The sequence below is a fragment of the Thamnophis elegans genome, chromosome 4 (genome assembly GCF_009769535.1).
Source record: "Thamnophis elegans isolate rThaEle1 chromosome 4, rThaEle1.pri, whole genome shotgun sequence".
Lineage (NCBI taxonomy): Eukaryota > Metazoa > Chordata > Lepidosauria > Squamata > Colubridae > Thamnophis > Thamnophis elegans.
Genome location: NC_045544.1, coordinates 95,844,479 through 95,871,164, shown reverse-complemented (window position 1 = coordinate 95,871,164; position 26,686 = coordinate 95,844,479). Strand labels below are relative to the sequence as shown.

Here is a 26,686-nt window from a genome sequence, read left to right as displayed (position 1 = left end):
ATTTCTGTTCCTGTCTTCACTTAACAACTGCTCTGTTTAGCAATTGTTTAAGGTTATGATGGTGTTGAAAAAGCAACTTTATGACTGTGCTTGCACTGCAGTCATCCCTACAGTCACATGATCAAAATTCAGGTACTTCGCAACTAGCAGGCAAGATCACATGATCATCATTTTTGCACTTCAAAGATGATTTCCAATAAGTAGAATCAATGGAAAACTGGAGGTAAAATAGCAAGTTTGTGGTTTCATTTAATGATTATGGGAATTCAATTAACAACTGCAGCAGAGGTGAGGTTGTAAATCTATTGCAGTCACATAATGTCTTCCTTAAGAGCCATTTTGTTTAGAGATAAACTGTCCCATTTGGGATTGTTAAGCAAGGACTACCTGTTGTGTCATTCCTTTGACACTGGAAAGTGGTAGCATTTTATACCGTCCATCTCCTATTTACTCATTATTAAACAATTCATAATTGTGTAATTATGAACAATTAGAACTTTGTATAAGAAGAACATTGTATAACCAGACAGGACAAAGTACACTCTACTTTCTCTAGATAGTTTTCACAAAGTCACAATACACAACGTGATACTAGAACAGGCTTTTTACCAAAAACTAGAAACACAGGGAAACAATACTGTCCAAAAGAGATTTGCTTCCAGGCCTTTGAGCAAAGTAGAAGGAAAAAGCGGTACAAGCCATTTATTATTTATTTATTTATTAATAGGATTTATATGCCGCCCAATCCCAAACGACTCCGGGCGGCTTACAAAAAAGAGGAAGAAAGAAAAAATAAAAAAGACAGATTTAAAATCACAACACATGCATTCGTTCTAATCGGGGCTGGACCTCAATGGTGGGGTCAACAGCCCCAGGCCTGCCGGAATAGCCAGGTTTTAACAGCTTTCCTGAAGACCATGAGAGTGGGTAAGGTCCGGATCTCTGGTGGTAGCTCATTCCAAAGGGTCGGAGCAGCCACAGAGAAGGCTCTCCTCCGGGGAGCCGCCAGCCGACATTGTTTGGTTGACGGCATCTGTAGGAGGCCCAATCTGTGGGATCTCACTGGCCGCTGGGAGGTATGTGGCAGTAGGCGGTCTTGCAGGTACGCTGGCCCTAAGCCATGTAGGGCTTTAAAGGTAATAACCAACACCTTGAATTGCGTCCGGAGACCAATCGGTAGCCAGTGAAGCTCGTGGAGGACAGGTGTAAAGTGGGTGTACCTTGGTACACCCAATATCGCTCGCGCGGCCGCATTCTGGACTAGCTGCAGTCTCCGAACGCTTTTCAAGGGTAGCGTATTGGTATTATTGAAAAATAATTGCTACAAACAGTGCTCACATTGGATAAATAACAGTCATAGGATTTTTTTCATCTTGCTTCACAATCTTGTCACAGTAAACATACTTTATCTGACCCTCTGCATTCTGGAAAAATACATTCTTGCAATCTTTTGCCTTGTTAGAGTGAGTAATGTGACAGATAAAAGATTTCTCTGCTTTTGGATATCTATCAACTTTTCTCCAAGAAAAATCACATCCTATTTTAAATTCTTTATGTAGTTTGCTTAATAATAGCATATGAATCAGTTACAAGAGTGCATGAAATGGAAAATGTTTTGTTTCAAACTTGAAACAATGATAGTGTATTGCAAAAGTTCTGCTAATCCATTCCAGATGGGCCATGATTTAGCTGCAACAAAATTGGACTGCTGTTTCAACCAAAACAAAATCCTAAAGTGGTGTTCATGGAGTGAGAAGGCAAAGCTGCTATGCATTTTCCTTCCTTACCAAGCAGTTCTAAGCATGCCACATCCATAAACCATCTTATTATACCTTTCCTCTCTGTTTTTCCTCAGTCCCGGTTGCCAATGTGGCAAATCCCAGTGGCCCACCCACTTTCTGATATTCCCAGAGCCATTATTTCCTTTCCCGTTCTGCATTCCCTCAGTTGTCGTTGATAAGCTTAGCCTTAGCTTTTTGCTGTTCTTATCCCTTATGTCAAAACATTTCAAACTCTAATAATTGTATTAGTCTAATAATTAAACCCAGTTTAGTTCTATATATCAACTGAATAATCAAATTTGGACATAAGCCACATGAAACCAGTTGGTCAGCACATGGAGCTGTTTCTAACTGAACTGCTGGCGCAGCACTATAAGCAGCTTGTTTTTCAAATAGATCACTTTACATCTATAAATATTTAGCATGGATTTCATCAAATCCATTCTATGAAGTCATGTCAGGCTTAACTCTAGGCAATAAGCCATTCATTTTATTTTTATTTCATCTTTATTATATTTTGCAAATAATTCAAGGTGGCGAACATATCTAACATACCTTCTGTTAGGAATATAATCTAACAGTTGGGTTGGCAATATATAAATCATGTAACAATGCTATACCTGTTTCTTTAAATCATACTGTAAAATGTGATTGGTTGCTGTTTCCCTCAATTGGCCATAAGAGGGAGCCAGAATGACTGTTAGCTCTCTGTTTGTTAGATGCTGGGCTGATCTGATCTGAGTGTTTTGGAAGCTGGCTGTTAGAAAGTGCCGTGAGCTATTGTAAGTTTTGCACCTGCTAGCAAACTTTGAGTACTGAACTGATTATATGATACTGGACTATGTTATTTGGATTATACCTTAACTGAAAGACATTGATGACTGATGGTCTTATCCGTGTATGACTTGGACTGTTTGATGGACTCTGATACCTCTATTTCCATGAAAGTAAAAGCCTATTTAAACTGCAGTGTCTCTGTATGCTGGTTTGTATGTTCTCCAACAACACTCTCACAACACTTCTCTGAACCTACTCGCTCTCCCAATGGGGAGCTTACCTAACACTAGTTATGGGCCCAGAGTGTACCAGACGTAGCTAAAGGAGAGTTGGTGTTGATACACAATACTGCATACAGACAGCTGTTTATTTAGTGATTGTACTATCCTGGAGAAGATGGCAAGCGACCCATCAACAAGCCTATTGATGATAACCCGGTTGGATGGAACAAACTATGTTTCCTGGTCTATGAAACGCAGTCTACTCCTGCGTAGGGAAGGTTTATGGGATGCTGTACAGAATCTACCGGATATAACTGCTTGGAATCCAGATAACATTGATGATGCCAAGAATGTAGCAGATTTTCAGTGATGCAACAAACGGGCATTGTGTATAATTGGTCTAACACTGAATGACCAACAATTAGTACACATTCATGGAGAAAATTCTGCTGCAAGATGTTGGGAGAATTTGAAGAGGATTTATGTACGTGACACTGTAGGTGCACACATACATCTTACATGAAAACTGTTTAGGGCATGTCTTCTGAGAGGTGGAGATATGTTAGCTCATTTAACCTTTGTGAAAGGCGTTTTCCAGGAGCTACATGAAAAAGAACTATTTTTTTCTGAGCTACATTAAGTTTATATCATACTCTCCTCACTGGATGAGAGTTATGATGTTGTTGTATCTTCTCTTGAAGTCCTAACCCGAAATGAACTAACATTGACTGACATAATTACACGACTGTTGGAAGAATCAAGAAGGATATAGAGGGAACAACTGAGAGAGAAACCACCACAACATGAGGAGTCACCTTCTACTGCCTATACTGTTCGAAAATGCTTTTCTTGTGGGGCTAAGGGACATATAGCTAGGTTCTGTAAAAAGGCAAAACACAGAACGCCAGAAGAGCTAGAAAAAATGCTAATGTCAACTTAGCTATGTCTACTTTGGCTATGTCTAGCAATGCACCAGTAAACCATGATTTGTTGGTTGTTGATAGTGGAGCATCACAGTGCATTGCTAGAGATAGAAAAAGGTTTGTAAAAAAGACCACGAGCAAGGAACATGTATTTTTGGCAAATGGATGGAAGATGAGGGCGTCTGGTGAAGGTAACACATGTTGTTCATTCCTAAATGAGCAGTTACCAATGTTATATGTACCTAACCTGAAATTCAACTTACTATCAGTTAGGGCTCTGGTTAACATTGGCTATGTGGTAACCTTTAGGGGAGATATCTGTATTATTGAAAAGGAGGGTAATAGGGTTACTGCTACTTTAAAAAACGGTTTGTATGTTATACCGGATGGCCAGATGGCTAACACAGTTTATCATAATGTTAAACCCCATGACAAATGCATACATTTACTACATAGATGCATGGGGCACATTAATTTCAAGATGCTGCAACAAACTGTTAAGTTGGCAGGAGGAATAAAATTAAAACCATGCAGTAAATATTTAAACTGCAATGTTTGCAATCAGGAGAAAAGCAAAGTTACTCCAGCAAACAGACTGAATGGTTTTAAAACAAAGGAACCTCTGGAAGTTGTTTTTGCTGATTTAATAGGACCTTTAAAACCCAGTTTCGGAGGTGCCTGTTATGTTTTGAGTATCATGGATCATTATTCCCGATACAGTTTCTGTTACTTAATGAAAAACAAAACAGAAACATTTCAGAATTTCTTTAATTGGCTGAGGTTTGCGGAAAGAAAGATGAAAGCCAAGGTTATTACTGTAGTTACTGATAATGGGACGGAGTTTACCAATTATAAATTCTTGAATCAAGTACAAACATTCTGCTCCTTATAGGCCACAACATAACTCATTTGTAGAATGAAGGGGGCAAACATTATAGGCCATGGCTCGAACTATGATAGCTGATTCAGGTTTGCCGGAAACACTGTGGGGTGAAGCTATGATGTGTAGTAACCATGTTTTAAATAATGTGGTGAATACAACAACTGGTAAATTGCCATTCACTAGGTGGCATGGCAGAAAACCAGATCAGAGTTACCTACATACGTTAGGAGTCCCAACATTGGTGCATATACCATCACAAGTGAGACTGAAAGGGCAGAAAAGAGCTTGACAGTTATTTTTTGTAGGAGGCTAACCATAGATCATTTAGGTTTTGAGAGAGGGGCACAGCTAAGATTTACTGTAGCACTAGTGCTAAGTTTATAGAACACATGGGGTGGAATAAATTAGAAACAAATGATAATGTAATTATCGACACCCAAGTAGTCCCTAATGATGAGGTAGGAAAACTAGTAATTAAAGAAATTAAGGAAGAAGTACATGACGAACCAGAAGAACAAGAACAGGTTATACAGGAGAGTCCACTGGTGAGTCTTGTAATACCTAGATGTTCAACCTGTGTAACTAGACCACCTGACAGGTATCAGGCGTCTATAGCGTGTCAGGCAAATAAGGTTTCTGCTAATTACCAAGGTGTATGAAAACGTAAAGTTACCACCAGGTAAACATGCCATTTGGTTGTAAATGGATTTTCAAAATTAAAAATGGTGTAGATGGGACTGTAACCCATAAAGCCATGTTAGTTGCACAAGGGTTTGCTCAGCCAGTCAATGACTATGATGAGGTATTTGCGCCTAGTTTAAAGGCTACAATGTTACGTGCAGCATTAGTGTGGGCAGCTAAGAATAAATATATAGTTAATCATTTAGAAGTAGAGACAGCATATCTTCATGCACCGTTGCAACATACTATATATTTACAGAAGTCTGCAGGATTCAAAACTGAGAGTAAAACTGATTGCTGGAGGTTGAAAAAGAGTCTGTATGGCTTGAAGCAATCAGGATATGAATGGAATCAATGTAAAGTTAAAGAGTTAACTAAGATAGGTTTTAAAGCTGGCATGGCTGATCCATGTTTGTTTAAGAAAGAAAATAATGGTGTGATTACATTGTTGATATTGTTCACTGATGACGTAGCATTAATCACTAAAACTGAGCAAGAAGCTATAAGGATTATAACACTGTTAAGGACACAGTTCAGTATAAAACATCTCGGTGAGATTAGGCAATATCTTGGTTTACAAATAGATAAAACTTGGGGAGGATACAAAACCTCACAAACCGAGAAGATTAACCAGCTACTCAGAATGTTTAGGATAGAACTGTGTAAACCAGCTAAAACTCCAATGGGTCAGGAATTTAGCCATGGTGATGTAAAAAGCCCTGTGTTTGATAAGGATATTTATCAATCATTGATTGGTAGCTTATAATATCTGAGTAATTGGTCAAGGCCCGACATAGCATATAATGTAAATCAATTAGCCAGGTTTAATGCTGAACCTACTGAAAGGCACTGGCAAGCTGCTAAGAGGATATTAAGATATGTTAAGCAAACGATGCATTATGCATTGTATTTAGAACCTAAAGATGATCGGAGCTTAACTGCATATGCTGATGCAAGGTTTGCTATAGATGTGTCTACACGGAAATCAACATCAGGGTTTGTTGTATTTCTGGGAAAGGCACTAATTGGATGGCGGTCTATTAGACAAAAACATTTAAGTCTATCGACTATGGAGGCTGAGTTCTCATGTTATTGTGTACAGATGCAGTTTGTTACAAACAACTCCTACTGGATATGGGAATTAATGTACTAGAACCTATTGTTGTTTCTGAAGACAATCAAGCATTGGACTACTGTAACACGCTCTACATGGGGCTGCCCTTGAAGAGTATTCGGAGACTTCAGCTTGTCCAGAATGCAGCCGCGCAAGCGATCGTGAGTGCACCTCGGTACACCCACGTTACACCTATCCTCCGTGAGCTGCACTGGCTGCCCATTGGTCTTCAGACACGCTTCAAGGTGCTAGTCGTTACTTTTAAAGCCCTACATGGTATCGGACCTGGGCACTTGAGAGACCGCCTCCTGCCAATTACCTCCCACAGACTGATTAGATCCCACAGACTAGGCCTCCTCCAAATTCCATTTGCCGGCCAGTGTCGGCTGGCAACTCCTCGGGGGAGGGCTTTCTCTGTGGCTGCTCCAGCCCTCTGGAACGATCTCCCCATTGAGATCCGGACCCTCACCACCCTTACGGCTTTCCGCAAAGCCACTAAGACCTGGCTGTTCCGGCAGGCCTGGGGCTGCTAAATCTCTCAGCCCCACTCGATGGTATGATTGTTGTTGTTTTTTAATGTGTTCATCTTTTTATGTTTTTATTTTGTACCCCCTCCCCTCTTCGATTGTTAGCTGCCCCGAGTCTCTCGGGAATTGGGCGGCTTATAAATTGAATGAATAATAATAATAATAATCTACTGAAGGCCCAACAGACAAAACAAGAATACAGAAAAGATGTGATAAAATCAAGAATGGAGAGTTGGCAGAACAAAGCACTGCATGGTCAATTTCTGGAAAAAATAAAAGATAAAGTGGACAGTGAACAAACTTGGTTATGGTTAAAAACAGGTACATTAAAGAAAGAAACAGAGTCACTAATCCTGGCTGCGCAAGAACAAGCTATCCGCACAAATGCCATTAAGGCCAAAATCGAAAAATCCTCTGATGATGCCAAATGCAGACTTTGCAAAGAAGCTGATGAAACTGTTGATCACATACTCAGCTGCTGTAAAAAAATCGCACAGACTGATTATAAATTGTGGCACAATTCAGTAGCACAAATGATCCATTGGAATTTGTGCAAAAATTATAATATTAAAACAGCAACAAACTGGTGGGAACATCAGCCTGAAAAAGTCACCGAAAATCAGATGGTCAAGATCTTGTGGGATTTCCGTATACAAACCGACAAAATACTGGCGCATAATACACCAGACATCACACTGGTTGAGAAAAATAAGGTCACAATCATAGACATCGCAATACCAGGTGATAGCAGGGTCGCTGAGAAGGAACATGAAAAAATCGCAAGATACCAGGACTTAAAAATCGAAATTCAACGACTATGGCACAAACCAGCAGTGGTAATTCCAGTGGTAATTGGCACACTGGGTGCTATTCCAAAAGCACTGGAATTACATTTAAAACAGTTAAAAATTGACAAAATCAACATCAGTCAAATGCAAAAAGCCGCACTGCTTGGATCTGCACGCATATTACGAAAATACGTTACGACGTCCTAGGCCCCTGGGTGGGGCCCGACTAGTAACCAATGCCAAATCCGGCGAAACAACTGGCCGCTGTGATACAATTGTACAACAACAACAACAACAATAATAATAATAATAATAATATGGAAACAACAATATCCAGATTCAAATGTTAGTGAACAACGACTAGCAGATCAAAGGCGATTTATTATACGGAATAAAGTGTTTAGTGAAGTTGAACATGAGGAAATTCAGGCAAATTGCAAAACCCAAAAAACAATATCACAAGCGGAAATAACTGATATTCAAGACACAACTAAAGACACTATAGTAGAACTCCCAGAAGAAGCTCTCAGGGAGGAAATAACATCACCACCACTAGAACCAGTTATCACTGAACCAACTGATGAACTAACTCAAAAACAAAAAGAATTGAAGGATAAGATCATGGAGCATTTTCTGCTTAATGAGGAAAGGCAACGTTTACCATCACTAAAAACTGTGCCTAAGAAAATTTTGGCCCCTATCATGAAAATGGTTAATGCAGTGTTTTCAACAATTGAACCGGGATCCATCTTGGAAACAAACCAGTTAATGTACAGCGCAGCTGTAATAGTCACTAATGAACTAGGCATTAAAATTAAAGTACCTAGTCACACAACAGAAAAAGCATCAAAGCCAAAGTGGAAAATCCATTTAGAACAAAAAATCAAAAATTAAGGGCAGATGCTAGTAACTTAAAGAACATGCATGAGCAACGGCTTAAAAACAACAAAATCATAGATTGGCTAATCAGGAGATATAGATTGGATACAAGAAACATCAATGAAGCTGTAGAGATTGTAAAACAGCAGATAACAGCAACAGCTAGAAAAATTGAAAGATATGAGGCACGAATCATCCAATATAAACAAAATCAGCAATTTCGATCAGACCAACGGCGTTTTTATCAAAGTCTTAATGTGAATGGTGACACCAAAAGTGAAAAACCAGAAAAACAGGCCACAGTTGAATTCTGGAAAGAATTGTGGGAAAATGCAAAGGACTACAACAAGGAAGCAAAGTGGATACATGACTTTGAGAAAAGCATTGGCAACAAACAAATGCAAGTATTAGAAATAACAACTGAGATGGTCAAAAATCGAGTTAAAAAGGTAAAGAATTGGACATCACCTGGAAAGGACCAATTACATGGTTTCTGGCTCAAATATCTGACCAGTTTACATGCAATATTGGCCAGGCAACTGAATGAAATTTTACAAAAGGGCCAAATTGATGAATGGTTGACAACTGGAAAAACATACTTGATTCAGAAAGATGCAACTAAAGGAACAACACCTGAAAACTACAGACCAATAACATGCTTGCCAACAACCTTCAAATTACTCACAGGCATTATTGCAGATAACATGATGGATTATTTGGAAACAAACAACATCTTGCCAGTAGAGCAAAAAGGCAACAAAAGAAGGAGCAGGGGCACAAAAGATCAGCTTCTAATTGATAAAATGATATTAGAAAATTGTAAGAACAGAAAAACGAACTTGAATATGGTCTGGATTGATTACAAAAAGGCATTTGACTCACTGCCACATAGTTGGATCATAAAATGCTTAGAAACAACTGGCATTAGCAAAAATATTACATCCTTTACTGAAAAGGCGATGAAACAATGGAGAACTGAGTTGGCAGTAGGGAATGAGATCTACGGAATGGTTAATATCAAGCGAGGAATTTTCCAGGGTGATTCACTTTCACCTCTTCTCTTCATCATCGCAATGATCCCACTATCAGTAATCTTAAAAAAAAATGAAATTAGGCTACCAAACAGCCAAAGAAGCTGAAAAAAAATCACATTTACTATATATGGATGATTTGAAACTCTATGGAAAGTCAGAAATAGAAATCCAATCATTGACAAACACAGTCCGAGTATTCAGCACCGATATTTCAATGCAGTTTGGCATGGAAAAATGCGCCACTGTATCCACAAAAAGGGGCAAAATCACTGCATGTGAGGGAATTGAAATGCCCAATGGCCAATTAATTAAATGCAATGAAAATGAAGCCTACAAATACTTAGGCATTCTGCAGTTGGATAACATCAAGCATGGAGAAGTAAAAACTATTGTCAGGCGAGAGTACACCAACAGAGTTAGGAAAATTTTGAAATCTAAATTGAATGGTGGAAATACAATCAAGGCCATAAATACCTGGGCAATACCAGTTATAAGATACACAGCTGGTATAGTTAACTGGACACAAGCTGATTTGGACCTTTTGGACCGAAAAACCAGGAAACTAATGACAATGCACTACAGTTTACATCCACGTGGTGATACTGATAGACTGTACCTGCCCCGAAAATCAGGTGGCAGAGGATTATTACAAGTGAAGCAAACAGTTGAAGAAGAAAAACATGGATTGGCTGATTATTTAAAAGAAAGTCAAGAACATCTATTAATCGAAGTAAAGAACAAAAATCTACTGAAGGCCCAACAGACGAAACAAGAATACAGAAAAGATGTGATAAAATCAAGAATGGAGAGTTGGCAGAACAAAGCACTGCATGGCCAATTTCTGGAAAAAATAAAAGATAAAGTGGACAGTGAACAAACTTGGTTATGGTTAACAACAGGTACATTAAAGAAAGAAACAGAGTCACTAATCCTGGCTGCGCAAGAACAAGCTATCCGGTTCTGGGGGCGGAGCTGTCACCGAAGAGGGCTCAACGGAGCTCCTCTCAGAGATCTGGTCTGTATATCTAAATAAGATCATAGATATCACCCCTTTTTGGCTAGAAAGGGGCAGGGAGTAGCTCAGTGGCTAGGGTCTATTCCTAGTTCACAGCCTTTTTCTTCTTTTTTTTGGCTGTGGACGGAGATTAGATCCAGCGTAAGCTGAGCTCTTATCTCCAGCCAGTTCTTCTCAGCTGCTTTTTTTGCAGCCCTAGACAGGTGACTCCCCCCTCAGGACAAAGCAAAGTTGTTTGAAGCTATGATTAATACGAGCGGGTCCCACCCCTGAGAGATTTTTGCTTTTATTACTATCTTAAACACCAGCCTCATTAGTCCTAGAGGCTTCTTTGTTTAAACGCACTTCAAAATGGCGATTTTTTTTCTGTTGGTGACTGATAGGGGATCTACTTAGCTGGCTCTACCTTCCTGCAGACCATTCCTTATTAACTACCCAAAATCTATAAACAAAATATATTTTTTTTTGGAAACAGAGGGGAGCGAGAGCGCTGTTTATTTGTTTATTTATAATGGCTCCCAGGTCAAAGCCGAAGCGTTTCTCTACGAATGTGCTTAAAGAACCTGCTAGGAAATCGCTGCCCTTGTCTCCTACGCCATCTACTGGAGAATTCTTAACACAGGAATTTCTCTTTCAAATGCTTAATGACTTTAAACAGGAAATTAAAGAATTTGTATTGGAGCTATATGATAATTTAGAGACTAAGATTGCCCAAATGAAGGCGAATACATTTGTAGCCGTGTCTGCTCTGACAGATTGTACCGCTGAAATGGAGAATAAATTGGAAAGTTTGGAGGAGGCTAATTCTAATTTGACTACTAATATCCAAACATTACAACAAAAAATTAGAGACACTCAAGAACAGCTCGTTATGATAAATTTTAACAAGAAGGCATTTGCAATAAGAGTCAGAGGATTGCGCGAAAAGGAGCGAGAGAATTTGAAACAGACCTTTGTTGAGGCCTTCAGCCATGCGGTGGGAAGCCCGGGATTTAATTTTGATTGGCAGATTCGGAAAATCTATCGTCAGAATTCGTTGGTAGCGGAACAGCGACAGCTCCCGAGGGACATAATTATATATTTCTCCACAAAAGAATCCAGAAATGCGATCATACAAAAGTTTTACAATAACAGGTTGCGCGTTGATGGGCAGGATTTGATTGTCTTCAAAGAAATACCATCCCAGATGTTAAAAGCAAGAAGAGACTATACTTTCTTAACTAAAGAGCTTAGAAACCACCAGATACAGTATAAATGGGAAGCACCAGCCGGCATTACGGTCACATTTGAGAATCAAAGATTTCGTCTTAATTCTGTTTCGGAGGCTCGAGATTTCTACTATAAGACTTTGAAGGCGGGACTTCCTGATTCACTTGGAAAAGAGGAAAGATAAGCCGAAGGAGAAGGCAAGCAGCAGACCACATGGCTGCAAGATGGAGGGGGTAGCTCTCCCTCTCTCGGAGAAGCAGAAGAGCGGAGATCGAGGATTTAGACATTCCAAAATATTCGTCAAAGTTGTGGATTGAATGGGGGTTTGCGATCTCTCTCCGGTAGAAAAAGCGGAACTGGATATTGGTGGTGTGATATTGGGACTGAATTATGTGGATGCTGAATGCATATTTCATGGGACTTGTATGTCTGAACTTTAATTTAAACTGTCCAGGACTCTAAAGTGAAGAGAGTGGAGATGGTAACTTTACTGAACTTTGGTTTGGGAGGAGGGAGCCGGGTAACGCGGGATAGGTGGAGGGGGAGCGAAAGCTTGATTAGAGTATTTCGAGTTAAAAGGTAAACTGACTCTTGTGTGAATTATTGTTCGAAAATAAGGTTAAGAAAGATTATTTGGAGGGACTATGGGAAATAGTGGTAAATATCAGAGAAGCAAGGGACGAGGGTAAAATGCATGCGGAATGATTTACGTTGTTTAAATTCTATTAGAAGGGAAAGCTTGATGAGATTATTTTAAGATAGAATGCAAACTGATTCTTGTGTAAAGTATTATTTGAATATGTGGAATGATTCACGCTGCTTAAATCTTACTAGAAGGGAAAGTTTGGTGAGATTATTTTGAGCTAGATTGTAAACTGATGTCTGCACAAATTTGTATAAATTTTTATTTGAATATAAGGTTAAGGAAGATGAACTGGAGAGTCTACAGGAGGTTGGGGTAAATAACAAAGAAGCAAGAGACGAGAATAAAATACATATAGAATGATTTATACTGTTTAAACATAAATAAAGATGGGGGGCTGAGCCTAATACAAAGAGTTCTTTTTTTCTTTTTTTCCCTTTTTTTTCTTTTCTTTTCCTTTTTATAATTTGCAATTTCTTTTTATCTATTTTTTTTTATATTACTTTTATTTTGAATTCATACGATCATAAGATACTTTAGAAGGGGTTTGACAGAGGGCAGTGCCAGGTGTGGGCCCTGGGAAGTCGGGGGGACTAGGGATGGGGATCTACGGGGGGTGGGTGGGTGGGTGCTCATATAGTTTCAGTAAGAAGAAGAATGCACTTGTATACGGTTGTTCTTTCTTTTTTTCTTTTCTTTCTTTATATTTTTTTCCTTGGTTTATTTTATTTTGTATTTTTTTATTTTTTATCATATTATAGTTCAATAAGAGTTGAATAAAGGAATACACCAAGGGGAGAGGTAGAGGGAAAGAAGAGGGAGGAGTAAGGAAGGAGTAAGGGGAATGTAAGGAGGGCGTAAGGGGAATGCTAGGAGGAAGGGGAGAAAGGAAGGTTTGAGGGGAAAGGGAAGTAGGGAAGGGGAGTGTTAGAGGGAGGAAAGGAAGTTGGAGGGGAAAGATGGGGTGTATGGAGGATGGAAGTGTCAGGTGGGGTTGTGAATGATGATGAGTTGTGTTTTCTTTTTTATTTTATTTTATTTCTTTTCTTATAGCAAATATCCAGTATATAAGTGACTGTAAAATGGAATGTGAAAATGAATAAAAATATATATTTAAAAAAAAAAAAAAAGAACAAGCTATCCGCACAAATGCCATTAAGGCCAAAATCGAAAAATCCTCTGATGATGCCAAATGCAGACTTTGCAAAGAAGCTGATGAAACTGTTGATCACATACTCAGCTGCTGTAAAAAAATCGCACAGACTGATTATAAATTGCGGCACAATTCAGTAGCACAAATGATCCATTGGAATTTGTGCAAAAATTATAATATTAAAACAGCAACAAACTGGTGGGAACATCAGCCTGAAAAAGTCACCGAAAATCAGATGGTCAAGATCTTGTGGGATTTCCGTATACAAACCGACAAAATACTCACGCATAATACACCAGACATCACACTGGTTGAGAAAAATAAGGTCACAATCATAGACATCGCAATACCAGGTGATAGCAGGGTCGCCGAGAAGGAACATGAAAAAATCGCAAGATACCAGGACTTAAAAATCGAAATTCAACGACTATGGCACAAACCAGCAGTGATAATTCCAGTGGTAATTGGCACACTGGGTGCTATTCCAAAAGCACTGGAATTACATTTAAAACAGTTAAAAATTGACAAAATCAACATCAGTCAAATGCAAAAAGCCGCACTGCTTGGATCTGCACGCATATTACGAAAATATGTTACGACGTCCTAGGCCCCTGGGTGGGGCCCGACTAGTAACCAATGCCAAATCCGGCGAAACAACTGGCCGCTGTGATACAATTGTATAATAATAATAATAATAATAACAACAACAACAACTCCGCCATTGCCGGTCCCAAGCCCGGATGAGAAAGGAGGAAGGTTGGGATCAGGTTGGCATCTGGTCCCGTAAAAAAAACCCCGCCAACCCATACAATATGGTGAAAAAAACGAATAAGAATTCCATACCGCATCGGTCGTCGCGCGGGTTAACGGCGTCCTAGGCCCCTGGGTGGGGCCCGACTAGTAACCAATGCCAAATCCGGCGAAACAACTGGCCGCTGTGATACAATTGTACAATAATAATAATAATAATAATAATAATAATAATAGGCAGCAATTCAGATGGGTGTAAATTCAATTCAATCTTGCTGTAAAAACTAGGTCAAAACACACTGATATAAGATACCTTAATGTAAGGATAAGTGTGAATAGTAAATTAGTTTCATTGGAGTATTGTATATCCGAAGATAACATTGCAGATCATTTTACTAAGGCCCAAGATATAAAGCATAAACGTTGTTGCGAGGAATATGGATTAAGATTCTAAGATTTATATATTGTCCTACCCAAAGGGGAGAATGTTAGGAATATAATCTAACAGTTGGGTTGGCAATATAGAAATCATGTAACAATGCTATACCTGTTTCTTTAAATCATACTGTAAAATGTGATTGGTTGCTGTTTCCCTCAATCGGCCATAAGAGGGAGCCAGAATGACTGTTAGCTCTCTGTTAGATGCTGGGCTGATCTGATCTAAGCGTTTTGGAAGCTGGCTGTTAGAAAGTGCCGTGAGCTATTGTAAGTTTTGCACCTGCTAGCAAACTTTGAGTACTGAACTGATTATATGATACTGGACTATGTTATTTGGATTATCCCTTAACTGAAAGACATTGATGACTGACTGTCTTATCCATGTATGACTTGGACTGTTTGATGGACTCTGATACCTCTATTTCCACGAAAGTAAAAGCCTATTTAAACTGCAGTGTCTCTGTATGCTGGTTTGTGTATTTTCCAACAACACTCTCACAATGCTTCTCTGAAAGTACTCGCTCTCCCAATGGGGAGCTTACCTAACACCTTCCTCCTCCTATTTTCCCCATAACAACTCTGTGAGCTGAGCTGAGAGAGCATGACTGGCCCAAAGTCACCCAGCTGGTTTACATGATTAAGGTGGGACTAGAATTCACATTCTCCCACTTTCTAACACAGTGACTTAACCACTAGACTAAACTGACCTTGTCATTAAGTCACTGGGTTAGTAATTGGTCTAGTCCTCTATTCAGAAACTTGCTTATACCAGAAAATCACAAATTATATGTCTCCACACACATATGGGTCATATTCTTTTTGAGTACAATAGAGAAGTAGCCTCAAACATCAAGAAAATATCTTCCCAAAATCCATTTATTTGCCCAACAATGTGGTAAGAAGTTACTGTTGCCATAGAATCAAATATTGGGTTTTTCAGTGCCAATGAATATGTGCATTGATAAACTGAACCAGTCAGTTCCTAGGACTATTAGTAAATTTAATGAGGTTGCTAAATAAAATTGTAGAGACTGTTAGTGATTGATGGTGAATAAGAGAGAATCAGTGCACTTAGACATGGATAAAAACAACCATCAATAGACAAACAAGTATCAACAGGCTCCCGTCGGACAGCGTATTTATAACATGAAGTTTTCAGTGGTACAAGTTGTATTTCTGTTTGGGTTTATAATGTGCATCACATCAAATGTTTGCGATCCACTTAACATCCAGATGCCTCATTTCTGACCCTGTGGGATCATATTCTTGAGGAAATTAGCAGCAAGGACAAAAGGCAATGGAACTTTATTTTAAAATTCCATAAATCAGAGAAGCACTTGACTGGCATATTTGTCTTGCCTTTTATATCCTTGTCTCTTTTATAGCATTTTATTCAAGTCTAAATATATTCTTTGCATATAGGTAAAGACAATAGGACAGTGCAAACAAAGGAGAGGAAATTATACAAACAATGCCAGAGAGTACATCTTGGTGGGCTCTAATGGTCACAAGAATCAGCTATTAGCAGCAATTAAGGACAATGTTAGACAAAACTATTCACAATACTTATTGAATTATAAGGACTTAACAAACCTTGAAAAGTATAAACAGGAGGAAATTCAAACAATGCATGCTTATAGACAGGTGAAGGTCAATCTTAACCGAGCTCTGAGACACTTAACCTCTTAAGAATCTCTTCAGAGATGGGGAAAAGATCCAGTAATATTGACAATGTATTAGAATAACAGTGGAAAATCAAGAAGGGAAATTCAAGGATAGAATAACAAGGGAAAATATGAGGTTAGCTTGTTTTTTTCTAAACCCTAAGATAACTATTAGCAAACGTAGGACATAAGTAGCACAACAATAAAAAAAAGTAAAACAGGGGAAAATGAGAAAAGCTTCTTAAAGGTGCAGTATCAAGAACAAAATATTAGTGTAAAAATGCACAGTAATGTGAAAACTGTTTCATATATACCGTATTTTCACGACCATAAGGCGCACTGAAAATCCTAAAATTTGATCAAAAACCGGCAGTGCGCCTTATAACCCGGTGTGCTTTATATATGAAAAAAGTTTGAAAATTTACCGTTTATATGAACCTTGAGTATTGAAGGGATCTCAAAACAATTTCTGTTTCACATTGCGCAGCAACAAACTTGAAGCTCGCAATCGAATGACCGCGAGCAGGCACGCACACGTCCCTCGGGTCTGTCCCTCCCGATTTTACGCTATTATCATGACCTTTACCCCCTTTTCCCGCCGTAAGGACAAGCAAGACGGTAGTGTTTCAGTTGAATTCCACCCTTCACCTTCCTAAAAGGTTTCACATTCCCCTTCCATTCGGGAAATTCTTATCTCATTGCTTCCGAGTTTTATTAGCGTGCGCGCGAATACGGCGTTATTGAGGGGGGTGTTAACGGGGAGACGGACACATTTCCTTCATTCTACGCGCTTGTTGACCTCAACCCCGACTTTACGTGGTATTAGTATTCTGTGAAATCAGAAATCCTGTAAATCCAAAGTGACTTCGAAATGGCTCCACAAAGGAGACTTGCTTACGAGGCAGATTTTAAATTGAAAGCAATCAACCATGCAAAAGAACATGGAAATAGATCTGCAGCTAGAGAATTCAACATTAATGAGTCCATGGTGCGCAAGTGGAGAAAGCAAGAAGATGACCTACGTCTTGCAAAGAAGACGAAGTAAAGTTTCCGCGGCAATAAAGCACGATGGCCGCAACTAGAAGACAGACTTGACCGATGGATTTCGGAACAAAGAGCAGGTGGCAGAAGCATCTCAACTGTCGCCATTCGGATAAAAGCCAAAGCGATGGCAAATGAAATGGATATCAATGACTTTAAAGGAGGGCCTTCTTGGTGCTTCCGTTTCATGAAACGACGGCAGCTCTCTATCCGTACAAGGACGACGGTGTCTCAGCAGTTGCCGGTGAATTACGAGGAAAAGTTGGCCAACTTCCGGAGTTACTGCAAAAGCAAGATCTCTGAAAAAAATATACAGGCCGACCACATCATCAACATGGACGAAGTCCCCCTCACCTTTGATATTCCGGTGAACCGAACTGTAGAGAGAACCGGAACATCAACGGTATCAATTCGCACCACAGGAAACGAAAAGGTATCGTTTACTGTAGTTCTCGGTGTTTTATCAAATGGGCAGAAATTACCCCCAATGGTAATTTTTAAAAGAAAAACGTTGCCTAAAGAAACATTTCCAGCTGGAATAATTGTTGAAGTGAATCCTAAAGGCTGGATGGATGAAGGGATAATGAAGAATTGGCTATCAGAAGTTTACATTCGGAGACCGGATGGATTTTTTCGTGCGTCGCCAGCATTGTTGGTGTACGACTCCATGCGTGCCCACAAAACAGAAAATGTGAAAGCCCTGGTGAAAAAGACCAACTCGGAGCTTGCTGTAATACCGGGTGGTCTGACCAAAGAAGTGCAACCACTGGACATAAGTGTCAATCGTTCCTTCAAGGCGAAACTGCGAATCACGTGGGAAAACTGGATGATGGAAGGAGAGCACTCCTTCACGAAGACTGGGAGGCAACGCCGGGCCAGTTATGCCACTGTGTGCCAGTGGATAGTGGATGCCTGGCATGAAGTATCCGCCAGAACTGTCATCCGAGGGTTCGCGAAGGCCGACATCATTCCTGGACTGACCAGCGACGGCATCGAGAATATCGAAACTGATGACTCTGACAATGAAGATACGGGCCATACGGATTCGGGTTTGCTGGATGCCACCATCGCCCAATTGATGATCTCCGATACGGAGGACGAAGAGTTCGAAGGTTTCATGGAAGATGAATAGAGCCGACTATAAAATAAAGCTGTTTAAAAGTTTAATAAAAGTGACTGATTTTTCTCTGTATTTTTTTAGTGTTTTAATTCTTTTTAGGCTGCGTTTAAAGGCTACGCCGATCTGTGAAAAATGTTTGCAAATTGAGCACCTGCCAGTAAACCCCGCGATCGCGCGATTTCGTTAGTAATTTGTTTGTTTGCGAAAGTTGCGCGCGGATGAATGTTGCAAAAAAAACGTGCGCCTTATAACCCGGTGCGCTTTATGTATGAAAAAAGTTTGAAAATTTACCGTTAACTGATACTGCGCCTTATAATTCAGTGCGCCTTATGGTCATGAAAATACGGTAATTTCCATAACCTCATCTTTTGATAGCTTAGACTTGGAACATTTCAAGCCTTGCTTAAATTTAACCCTTGTGTTCTGGAAGGAGATGTTTTAGCTCTGCATCTTTTACAAAATGGCCATGTTCTTTATAATATGAACGTAGACATTGTATAGGTAAAGGTAAAGGCTCCTTGTACATGCGTTCTAGTCATTTCTGGCTCCAGAGGCGATGCTCATCTCCATTTCTAAGCCAAAGAAAGCCACTCTAAGACGAAGTCACACGGAATGCTGTTACCTTCCCACCATTGTAGGACATTGTATACATCCCCACAAGTTTTCTTTGGGAAAAGCAGAGCTCTTCTAATGCCTATGAATATGAGTTCAACTTTTGAAGTATGGCAAGGAAGGGGGGAGGGATCTTAAATAGCTTCGGCTGTTTAAATACGTCAATAAAATAAATAAATAAATAAATAAAAAATGTTGATATCCTGTAACTGAACAGCCACCAGGTAATTGAAATTATTTTCTTTTCAGATTCTTTTATTTGTCCAGCATTTTTATACTCTTTTTGAGCTTCCCATAGATCTCTCTAAAACTGCATTGTTCCTTTTTGTTTAATTTTACATTTTCAGAATTTCTACTTCAATTCTCTACCTTGGTAGAATTGTCTTTGGGCTGATTGAAATATTTGATTTTGCTTAAATTTGATTATTCATACCTCGTAAGCATTCAATTAACTAGTGCTGTTATTTGTTGCTTTATGATTTACAAAGTTTCTTCAACTTTTTGGGTACTAAACCAATATTTTTTATTAAGCTTACCTTGATCCTTACATTCTTGAGATTTTCCTCATTCATTCATTCATTCAGTTTCTATATTTTTTATCTGATCTTAATTTAAGGAATCATGTTGGTGCAATGTTTAGAATGCAATAAGGTAAAGGTAAAGGTTCCCTTTGAACATATGTGCTAGTTGTTCCTGACTCTAGGAGGCGGTGCTCATCTCTGTTTCAAAGCTGAAGAGCCAGCACTATCCAAAGATGTCTCGGTGGTCATGTGGCTGGCATAACGGAATGCCGAAGGTGCACAGAACACTGTTACCTTCCCACCAAAGTGGTCCTTATTTTTCTACTTGCATGTTTTACATGCTTTCAAACTGCTAGGTTGGCAGAAGCTGGGACGAGTAATGTGAGCTCACTCCATTATATGGCGCTAGGGATTCCAACTGCCGAACTGCCAACCTTTCTGATCGACAAGCTCAGCTTCTTAACCTCTGAGCCACCGTATCACTTCCCTAGAATGCAATATTGCAGGCTAATTCTGGTGATTGCCAGCAGTTCAATGCTCACTAGCTCAGCGTTCCACCCTTCCAACCTCTTTTACCAACCTCCTTCCAAGGTTGATAAAATAAGGACCCAGATTGGGGGCAATATACTGACTCTGCAAATAATTTAGAGAGGGCTGTAAAGCGCTATGAAGTGGTATATAAGTCCAAGTGTTATTGATATATCCTTATCTTTGTCTCCAATCTGATCTTTAACTTTGGGTTTGAATATGATTTTCTTTGGGCTTTCTCATTTTTATAACTCATTCTTCTGTAACCACAACTGCTATACTGTAGGCAAACTAATTGGTCTGCTCAATAGATGTTATAGTAATTTTAATTATTTTAATCTTTGCAACCATCTTCTTGCAGGAATAGCATTTCCTATTTCTAGCTGCCTGGCCTTGTTTTTAAGGCTTGGTCTTGTGCAGTCAAAATTAGCCCCTCTGTTCCTTTCTTCAACTTTCCTGCTTTTAGTCATTGACATATCTTGTTATCTGCTCTGCCTGCTGTTTTATTTGTACATACTTGCCATATAATAATTTGCCATGACATGTCTCTATTTTCTATTATTTAATTGGTCTTTCTTGTGGTCCAGTTTGGTCTCTTCAATACTCAGTAAAGCCTTCCTTGGTATACTAGTTTCAGTGTGGCAGCCAAATGGTTAAGAAGCTGGGCTTGTCGAACAGAAGGTTGGCAATGTGAGGCCTAAATACTACATGATGGAAAGAGCTTCCATTACTTACCCCAGCTCCTGCCAACCTAGCAGTTCAAAAACAAGTAAATGCAAATAGATAAATAGGTACCACTTTGGTGGGAAGGTAAGTGTGTTCTGTGCACCTTCAGTGTATAGTCATGCTGGCAACATGAGCATAGAAGCATTTGTGGACAATGTTGTAATTGTGAATGAGATATGAGCACCACCCCCTAGAGTTGGACATGACTGGAAACTTTTACCTTTTTATCTTCAGTGCATCTTCTTCACTGCCCTCATATATTCTTCCAATGGCTTTTTTTTTTTTTCTTCAACTGTCTGGTGTACTTGCAACATTCCACGCAAGTCTATTTTTCTTAGTAAGTAGACTTTTTTTAACATTAATGCATAAATGAAGGGCATGATTCATTGTTATTGTTTTTGTGATCTTCCTATCAGAGCTTTTGGTTCTTCTTGAGTCTAGCTTGGCATTTTTGTCCACCTATTGAGGCCTTTCTGATGATGATGATGATGATGATGATGATGATGATGATGATGATGATGATGATTATTATTTTAAAAATACATTTCAATGTTGTAGTTCTATTTCTTACCTCAGTGAATTGTACATCTCCCCAAACCCCAAAATTTGTTTTATATTTCAAACAATGCAACTTAATTAAAGAGGCACCATGAATGAAGTACACAATGATTAAAATTAAAGGAGATAATATTTAAAAATTTACATTATAAAATTTTAAAACTGTTTTTTTCAAGCATCCAGCATTAGAAAGAGTGAGGTTAAACATGAAAAAAATCCCCAAAGCTATATTTGGTTGCATCAAAAGATGCATTAAAAAATCTTTATTGCATACTTTAAAACCTGGGCATTTTGCTCAATTTTCTCACCTTTAGCCACATAAAAATAACATTTTTCAAGTAACAAGGCACAAAATCCCCTTTGGGCAGCAGTTAATAAATCAAAGGCTATTCTGTTCTGCAGGACTACCTGTGATAGGGAAGTTATTTCACCCTGCAGTGTCTCTATAGAGTCCAAGATTGTATTAAAAACAAATTTGAACTTTGCTGATATTTCTTTTCAATTTCTGCCATAGCCAACCTGGGGTGTTAGAGTCTTAAAAATTTATGGAAACTGAATGTTCACATTTTTATAATAGAAACTCCTCCAGAAATTGTTCCCCAGGTTCTGTTAACAGAACTATCCATTTTTTTAATTTATCAAATTTATTTGCCACCTAGATCTCATGATTCAAGGCAATTTCTCTCTCTCCGATTAATCTGAAATAAGACATTGGGATACAATAATCTAAGTCCGTGTTTTTATCTGTCCGAAGGTAAGGTTTTATAAGCCTAGTTTCCACAAACTTAAAATAAATGGGATGTTTTTATCCATAGTATCAAAAAGTATGTAAGCACTTCTGCTACTACTCTGCCAGGCTAGCGGTTTACCATCTCTACTGCTGCTCCACTGCCAGTTCACCCACCGCTGCTCTCCACTGGTCTTCTAGGCTATACTCACTCTTCACCATTGTGCCATTTCTCTGTTGTATTGCAAACTCATCCAGGTCTCTGGATACGCCGCCACTCAGCTTGCCGCTCAGCTGCCTAGTACTCAGCTACTCTTGCAGCTTGCCAGTCCAGATAGCTACCGCTCACTGCTCAGCCTTATTTTTTTATTTCTTTCTCATTCTTTTTTGTTTTCATTTTTTTATGCATCTTTTCCCTCCTCCTATCCTCCTTCTCCCCCTTCTTCTGCTCCCTCTTCTCCTCGTCTTCTCCTTCCCTTCTTTCCTTACTGCGTAGAATAAATTTTTATCACACCACCACATTTCCTCCATCATTGCTGCCATCTTCAGTTTCCCTGCGCTTGCCTGCTCTGCTAGAATGTAATATGTTGGAGGACAACCTTACTATGAAGTTAGGACTCTGTATACAAATTACAGAATTAGTCAACTCCTTTGGACTTATATTATGCATTTATATTAATACTGTAATAATAACCTAATGGCTGCTTTATGTTAGAAAAAAAAGTTTTCCTTTCTTCCTCTGCAACTTTTCTCTTACAGTTCACTATGCAAAGCTACTTTTATCTTTGTATTTTTAAATATAAACTTATATTTTTATCCTACCCTACCCTGGTAATTTTGTAACACTAAATGAAGTTTATCAACAGTTATAAACAGTACTGTGACATTATTGAAAAGATCACAAAAATTACAAGATGTTTATAAAGAAAAAGTAGGCAGATACAATAGGTTACCATGTGTTATTGTCAGGCACGACCACATGTGAAGGTTCACTTATTGATTGCTAAAGGCCTATGCACAGGGATCGTCTCAGCTAATGGGTATTCACTTGGTTAGAGTTAGATAAGAGTCAATGGAAATCAAATGGATTGGATTTAGTTTACTTCAAACTGATAGACTTCAAACTGATAGGGTAACAGAAAATTTAATCTAGAAATAGGCAGTGTATATGAAAGTCCAATTCAACTTAAAAATTTAACTGATGATAGAGTTTTGAGTCCAGCCTTGGCTGAAATAATTTCATTTTGTCATTAAGTAAAAACTAAAAAAAGGAAAATAAACAATATGCAGACATAGAAAATATTTGCAGAACTGGAATATTTACCTTAATGATATAATATAGTCAGGATAATAGTTACTTTTGTACTGAACCCACAACCTTGAGTCATCTTCTGTCATATTACTGTCCTCAGTTATTGAGAAGAGACCAAATGAAGCAAATCGTCTTACTGATATTTGCTGAAGGTTGGCATTCTCCAAGGGCTTTTGCTTCAAAACCTATAGTGAAAAACATCATGTCTCAAGTTAAGGAAACTGCAACAAAATAACCATTGTCAATGTTTTAATAAACTTAAAAACATACTGTAAAACACCGAGCTAACATTAGTTTGAAAATGTGTTGAACTATGTTTGTTAAAGAGAGAATAACTGGATTTTCCAGAATCTGTATCATTTCCCATTTCTTTTGAGGAGCAATGTGATACTTGTTTTGTTAGATGATGTCTTTCATGGTCTGTTTGAAACATACAGTACATATTGGTAACAGAATAACAGAATTAGAAGAGACCTTGGAAGTCTTCTAGTCCAAGCCTCTGCTCAAGCTGGAAACCCTATATCAGAGAAACAGTTGTCCAATCTGTTCTATAGCTATTTACAACTTACATTTTCGTACAACATTCTACAAGTGAGTGCTGCTCCATATATTATAGTATGCCTTACAGCAGGGAACAACATCTGGCAAGAAGAAAGGAAAGCACCAGTTTAGTGAATGGTTAAGGTGCTGGCCTAGAAACCAAGAAACCATGAGTTTTATTTCCATCTTAAATATGAAAGTAAGTGTGTGACTTTGGCTAGTCATTTTCTCTCAGCTCAACCTACCACAGAGAGTTGTTGTCAAATATATTTGTACCCTTGAGCTACTTATAAAAGGAATAAAAACAGGATGAAAAAATATTCTAAAAAAGCATGGCTGCATAAAGAACTCTCTGGCAAATTGAAAGACAAAAAAGTTAAGTATAAAAAGTGGAAAGAAGGGGACATAACTAAGGCAGAATATCAGCAAATAGCCTGAGCCTGTAAAGATGAAGTAAGGAAAGCAAAGGCTCACAATGAAGAAAGGCTTGCCACAAAAGTAAAAAATAACCAAAAAAAGCTTCTTCCAACATTTTAAAAAGAAGAAAAAAGGTTAAGGAAACAATTGGTCCATTGCTGGGAGAAAGTGGCAAGCAACAGGGAGAAAGCAGAACTATTTAACTCATTTTTTTGCATCTGTCTTTACACAAAGGAATAAAACAGTCCAGTCTATCAAAAACAGCACCACAAAAATCAGATTAGGAACACAAATTGAAATAGGGAAGAAAATGGTAAGTGAGCACCTGTGTACCCTAGACAAGTTCAAATCACCAGGACCGGATGGATTACATCCCAGGGTTCTGAAGGAACTGGCAGATGAGATCTCAGAACCACTGAACTATATCGTCTTTGACAAAGTGACAAAATTAGTGGACCAGAGGAATGCCATTGATATAGTTTACTTGGACTTCAGTAAGGCATTTGATAAGGTAGACCATAACCTACTACTAGATAAAGTAGAAAAATGTGGGTTGGACAGCATCACCACCAGATAGATTCATAACTGGCTGACCAACCGCACTCAACAGGTAGTCCTTAATGGAACTGCATCTACATGGAAGGAAGTATGCAATGGAGTACCCCAAGGCTCTGTTTTAGGCTCAGTATTCTTCAACATCTTCATCAATGATTTGGATGAGGGAATAAATGGGGAACTCATCAAATTTGCAGATGACACCAAGCTGGCAGGAATAATCAACACTCCAGAACACAGGCTTAAGATACAGAAGGGTCTTGACAAACTTGAACATTGGGCACTATCTAATAAAATGAAATTCAATGGTGAAAAGAGTAAGGTTCTACATTTAGGCAAAAAAAAATGAAATACACAGGTACAGTATAGGTGGTATCTTGTTCAATAGTAGTAACTGTGAGAGGGATCTTGGAGTCCTAGTGGACAATCATTTAAATATGAGCCAGCAGTGTGCAGCAGCTGCCAAAAAAGCCAACACAGTTCTAGGCTACATAAACAGAGGGATAGAATCAAGATCACATGAAGTGTTAATACCACTTTATAATGCCTTGGTAAGGCCACACTTGGAATACTGCATTCAGTTTTGGTCGCCACGATGTAGAAAAGATGTGGAGACTCTAGAAAGAGTGCAGAGAAGAGCAACAAAGATGATTAGGGGACTGGAGACTAAAACATATGAGGAACGGTTGCAGGAACTGGATATGTCTAGTTTAATAAAAAGAAGGACTAGGGGAGACGTGATAGCAGTGTTCCAATATCTCAGGGGTTGCCACAAAGAAGAGGGAGTCAAACTATTCTCCAAGGCACCTGAGGGTAGAACAAGAAGCAATGGGTGGAAACTAATCAAGGAGAGAAGCAACTTAGAAGTGAGGAGAAATTTCCTGACAGTTAGAACAATTAATCAGTGGAACACTTGCCTCCAGAAGTTGTGAATGCCCCAACACTGGAAGTCTTTAAGAAGATGTTGGATAGCCATTTGTCTGGAACGGTATAGGGTTTCCTGCCTAGGCAGGTGGTTGGACTAGAAAACCTCCAAGGTCCCTTCCAATTCTGCTATTGTATTGTATTAAATAAACTACAGGATGAGAATCAGCTATTACACTGACCAGTATTTGCGTCACAGAACAGGTACACAAACATACAATAACTTTCCATTCTTTGCACGACACTATTGCACAAAACACTGTTGTGTGTTGCACTATGATAATATATTATTATGTCTGTTACAAAATCAGACAGATGTTTAGACTGGATTTGGTATTTTTTATCCATCTATCAAGTCTTTCCCTAGGAACTGAAATTGGCAGATGTCACAGGTATTGTCGCAGCTGTTCCAAGTAAAGCTGCCTTTTGCAATTGACTGTTGGTGATTTTGTCAATGTCGAAGGTGTTCAAGTGGTGCTCCAGATGTTTTGGAAATGCACCCAAGGCATCTATTACTATTGCTACTACCTTTGCTTTCTTTTGCCACAGCCATTCTATTATTGTTACTATCATTTCAAACTCAAAGTTAAGCCCTTTCATTCTCAAAAGCAGGTGTGATAGCAAG

General features: G+C 38.8%; 1 protein-coding gene across 1 annotated transcript in view; it reads right to left on the bottom strand.

Moving 5' to 3' along the window:
• CAMKMT (calmodulin-lysine N-methyltransferase) overlaps positions 1-26,686 on the bottom strand; it is a 252,636-nt gene that overhangs the window by 224,898 nt on the left and 1,052 nt on the right. The window contains exon 2 of the mRNA XM_032216941.1: positions 23,638-23,810. Coding sequence (XP_032072832.1) covers positions 23,638-23,810 — 173 coding nt within the window. The remainder of the gene's footprint in view (positions 1-23,637; positions 23,811-26,686) is intronic.